At 50.0% G+C, this 4920-nt stretch overlaps 1 protein-coding gene across 1 annotated transcript; it reads left to right on the top strand.

Annotated features, from left to right (window-relative positions):
• Positions 1–3722: 3722 nt before the first annotated feature.
• On the top strand, positions 3723–4031 carry CC84DRAFT_1049203 (uncharacterized protein; the record flags this gene model as incomplete). Its single annotated transcript, XM_018173450.1, has 1 exon — positions 3723–4031. A coding segment is annotated over one exon (309 nt), but the record flags the coding sequence as incomplete, so codon positions are not given.
• Between the last annotated feature and the right edge of the window lie 889 nt (positions 4032–4920).

The following is a 4920-nucleotide window of genomic DNA, read 5'->3' as shown; positions in this document are numbered from 1 at the left end:
TCACGTGCACGCTGTCGATACCGATGGGACGAACCGGTCACATTCGTAGGTCTGGCCTCCGACGCCCCTACATGCGCGTCACCTTCCATGACCCTGCGCCGCCTCGAAAATGCTTTACTGCGTCTCTGCTATAAGCGCGCCTTGTTGCCCACACGACATTGTCACGAAGAAGCAAAGCCTACAATTGCTGCTACAGCCCTGGACGACATCATCACGGAAGCAAAGCTTACAACTACTGCCGCAGCCCTTGACGCTAATCTCGTTCCGCGACAGATGTCGCGCGCTGAGCGCGTCGAATGGAGTTGACCAATTATCGTCACGCGGTGCAGCTTCGTCTTCCGCCTGTTCTGCACAAGGCTGACAACACTTTCGGAGATCCTTTGTCATGTGACAAATTTTATAGGCCGAATGCAATCCCAGATCGTAAAATGTAGAAGGCAACTCTACACGCTCACCGGTTTTCATGGGTGCATAACGCCATCGAGGGGAGCATATGTCTAGAAGGGTTAGCATGCTGACCCCCCCTGCAGGCGAGCCTTGCCTGATTCCATTTCCGCCCCCAGCGTGTGCCTCTAGAACTCGAACTAAAATACCTCGAGTGCGCATGCGCTCAATGATCTTAACCTGTTTTTCAATTATTATTTTCACGCTGCACTAAAGAATCGCAGATTAGTGCAAATCTGAGTCTTTTACTTCAGTAGTGTCCGACAGTCCTCCAGACAATTTTCCATCATTTCGAACAATTACTGCCAATCGAAACGATGGGCAAGAAAGATGCCGATCCGGAACCCTTTTTCAGTGCTGATAAGGATCTCAACGAGGTGTGGCCGGACGTTATTGCTGAGTATGAGAGGGTTACAGAGAAGAAACTTGACCCCAACACCACATTTGAGAGTTTTCAGCAGACCGTAAACGAAAGATTGCGCGAAGCAACATCGAAAAGGACATCCCATGCCAGGACTGTATTGAACAATGTCGGCGCATGCTTACAGCAGTTTGGTTCTATCATTGCAGATGGAGCTTCGATGGCGTTCGGCCCCAGCGCTCAGTGTTGGAATGCCATCAATTTCGTCATTATCGCGGCACGAAAGTACTCTGATGTACTGGACGGATTTGTGACCCTGATGGAACGGTGTGCTGCCTTCTTGTCACGATTGAACATATTCCTCAAGCAAGAGCTGGGCAAGGCTGGACAGATGCTTCCAAGCCATCTCCGGAGGCCTGCATACGATATCCTCAGTCACTTCATCAATGTCTTGAAGTCATCATACAAACTTTCCACGAGCAAACGAGAGAAGTTCAAGTTGGTCCTGGAGATTGTTCTCTTCAGCGGAGACGCCGGCGTCCAAAGCTCGCTGGATCTATTGGAGCGGCAAGTGCAAGACTTCACCAACGTACAGATCGATCAAATACTGGTGGATGTGAAAGGACTCGCGCGCTATTTGAAAGAGTCGGATGAGGTGAGGCAACAGCATCAAACGGAGATTCGAGAGCACATGGAGCAAATATACAAGGTCGGCGAGGAGACACTAGCGATTGCGCAACAGATGAAAACGAGTTTGGATGGGCGCATCTCTCAGGAAAAAAACAAGGAAGATCTGGAGAAAATTCGCAAGGCCTTTAGTTTGAAGGCGAATGAAGAGACATGGACTAAGCGTCATGATCATCTCTGCAAAGCCAGAATCCCGGACAGTGGCCATTGGCTCGTCGAGCGAGACGACCTTGGTTTTGTTGCATGGGCTGACGCCCATGACCATCAAAAAAAGGCTAGAATCCTGACGATTGAAGGAGAATCCGGATTCGGGAAGACCTTTGTGAGCAACCACGCGATTTCGTATCTGCAAGAGACATATCGAAACAACAGTGGCTCGGAGCGTGTTCTGATCGCGTACTACTACTATGGCGAGAACCGACAGGATGGTGAAGACAAAGAAGATTCGCTTGAGAGATGCATAAGATGCATCGTTTACCAATTTGCACTTGCAGATCCGGCGTATGCGAGAGCGGTCGCCGAAGCCTGTCAGCACTCCAGTGGCATTGCACGAGCCGAGGAGATATGGGATCGCCTTGTATTCAAGCTTCAACATGCCATGAAAGGAACATATTACATATGTATAGATGGTTTTGGGTCCGAGGATGCTGAGGAAATCGTTGCGAGAATCGCGCAGAACGTGCTGTCTGACATCAAGGGTATTTCAATCCGTCTCTACTTCTCAGGCAGCAACCAAGTAGCCGCACGTATCCCCCAGGACGACCAGGGCGTGCGAAGAATTCTACTTGGACCGGTGAAGGATCTTGGTAACAGAATGGTTCGCTTGAGTTCTAGTGAACTAGAAGAATCGTCGACACTTGTGTCTCTTGTTAATGCCAGCGATATGGAGGCCATCGCAAGAGCTAGGGTTGAAGAAATCGGAAAGAAGAAGCCAGACCTTAAGACTGTAATGACGGACGAGAACATTAAGAAGTTGGTGGCTGGTGTTCGTGGCCATTATGACCATCTCGAAGCCAAGATGATTCAGATCGATGCGTGTGATTCCGAACAGAAGATCCAAGGTGTCATCGACAGTATAGGCGACGATATAAAGACATCCATTAGCACTTCTTTAAAAGTCTTCAGCGAATCACTGAACGCGGAGCAAACTCGTCAACTCAACGAGCTGCTTATATGGGTTGTCGGTGGCAGGAACATTTCGATTGAGTTCCTCCAGAGCGCCCTGTTCTACTCATTCCACAGAACATTCATGCTGCGGGACTTGATAGCGACGACGTTCTCCGGTTTGCTTACACTGGATGAATACAGCAATGTCAGACTCAAATCAGACCAGGTCCTCGAGATCTTGAGAGAGGAGAACAAAAGCCATCTCAAGCTTGCCCGCCCCGGCTCAACCACTGTCGAGTTGACCCAAGCTGAGATTGACCTTTGCAGTCATATCGTCAAAAACGTTTGCGGAGAGCATGTGTATGGACGATTCAACTTCGACGATTTCTTCAACTCGCTGGCAGGGAAGCAGCGAGCGTCCTTACAGGTGGATGACGAATATCCATTGGACGTAGTTATCACCCGTGTATCATTACAGGTGCTTTGTGAGAAGAATGATGAAGAACATCTCGGCAGGCTTCGACGATACGCCTCTGTGTGGTTCTACGAGCATATCTCGAGCTTCGTCGAAAAGCTTGACTACTTTGAGCCGGACAGGGAGAGTTTGACCGATATTGGCTCGAAACTGTCTCAGCTGCTCTATGAGGCGGACGTGATTGTCGACTTCTGGCTCAAGGAGGACTTCCTGACTACGATCAAGACGGACTTTGTCTTCTCCGACACTTTCATTGAACCCATGATAAAGCTTTTGCGGAATCCTCACGCCGCGAAGGGCTACCAACAAGATGCGGAGAAGTGCAAATGGGTGGAAACCGTCATAAATCCCAAGGCAAATAAATTTGCGATCCTGGAGAGAGTTACAAGCACCGCTGCAAAGAGATGGTTCGATTGTAAGACCTTGACTGATCCGGAGTCTTTCTGGCTGTCATACGGTCTTTTTTGCAAGGTAAGTAACCATAAGAAGCAGCATTGGGTCAGCACTGACCTATCTTTGCAGTTCAAATGGGGGAAATACGAGTCAGTCGTGCCTCCGCTCGACTCGCTGAGCGAGTACTTGGAATGGGTGCTCGAGCATACTGGCCTTGAGAAGACTGACCCACTCTGGCTATCTCGCGTCGGCGCGATGTACAGAATTTTGGAACACTATGAGGCAGCTCTCGCTGCCTTCAAAGAGTCGGAGAAGCAACTTGGGCACAGCTGGATTGTCCTGCTTCAGATCGGAGAAACACATGCGGGTCTGAAACAATTCCCGCCGGCCTTGGAGTACCTACACAAAGTTAAGGCAATGCACACCGACCTGATTGATACGGATAATGATTTCAAGGATGTTTACTGGGACCGAGTGCTTCTGCCGGAGGGCAACTACCACCGCGAGTTGAAGGACCACTCTGCGGCTATCCGGTGTTACCAGGATATCCTGGCGCAGGACGTTAAAGAGGCTAAAGCATATCATGCTGATGCTCTAGCTGCTCTCTTCGCTCTTTGGGTCGAGATTGGCGAATGCGCCTCAATCGTGTCATTCCTACGAGGCAAAAAAACAGAAGGCAAGCTAGGTTATTGGCTTGGCAACATCATCGGACAGCGTGACGACGTGCACAACAACATAATCAAGGCTGTTAAGCAGGCCGCAGCCGCTGATGAAGTGTCGCAAATGTACGACGAGGTGATTGAGCCCAAAGTCGAAGCAAATGACGACGACATCGAGAACGAAAAGAGTTCTGGAACGAACTCAGAAGGACCTGAAGTGCATACCGAAAATCTCCGCTTCTTCCGGGCTCTGTTGAGTTTCCACGTCTCTGAACTCGACCACGAGCATGAAAAGGCTCTGACAACATGGGAACAATTGGTTTACACCCCGAGCAGCAACCCAGGCGCTTACTGGGTGGCATATAAAGCACGCCACCTGCTTGCGCGAACCCTCTTGGACAAAGGAGCTGTCGAGCCGGCCACAGCCAGCTACACGAATAAGCTAAAAGCACTCGTTCGCTCAAACCAGGAGAATAATCGTGACTTCCGTCAAAGTCAATTCGACTCTGCTTTATGCTTGACTAGACTCTATGTACTAAAGGACAATCTAAAACTGGCGGACGAAGAGGCAAGAGGTCTGCTGCGTGGAGTTTTCGACAACTGGCCGGAAGATCTCAACGACCCCTCACTAACCATGCGTTTCGGCGTCCTTGCCCAAGTCTTATCGATTTTCAACATGGATGACGACTCAATCGCGGCTTGGCAGGCGCTCAAACCTCGACAGAATGCACTCCCGGCGACGGAAGAAGGAGATGCATTGGAGATGAAGGTTGACTCCCCTCAAGACAAGCCCG

This window comes from Paraphaeosphaeria sporulosa (assembly GCF_001642045.1).
Source record: "Paraphaeosphaeria sporulosa strain AP3s5-JAC2a unplaced genomic scaffold CC84scaffold_9, whole genome shotgun sequence".
Taxonomy (NCBI): domain Eukaryota; kingdom Fungi; phylum Ascomycota; class Dothideomycetes; order Pleosporales; family Didymosphaeriaceae; genus Paraphaeosphaeria; species Paraphaeosphaeria sporulosa.
The sequence above is the reverse complement of the archived record's forward strand: the minus strand, read 5'-3'. Positions and strand labels throughout refer to the sequence as shown.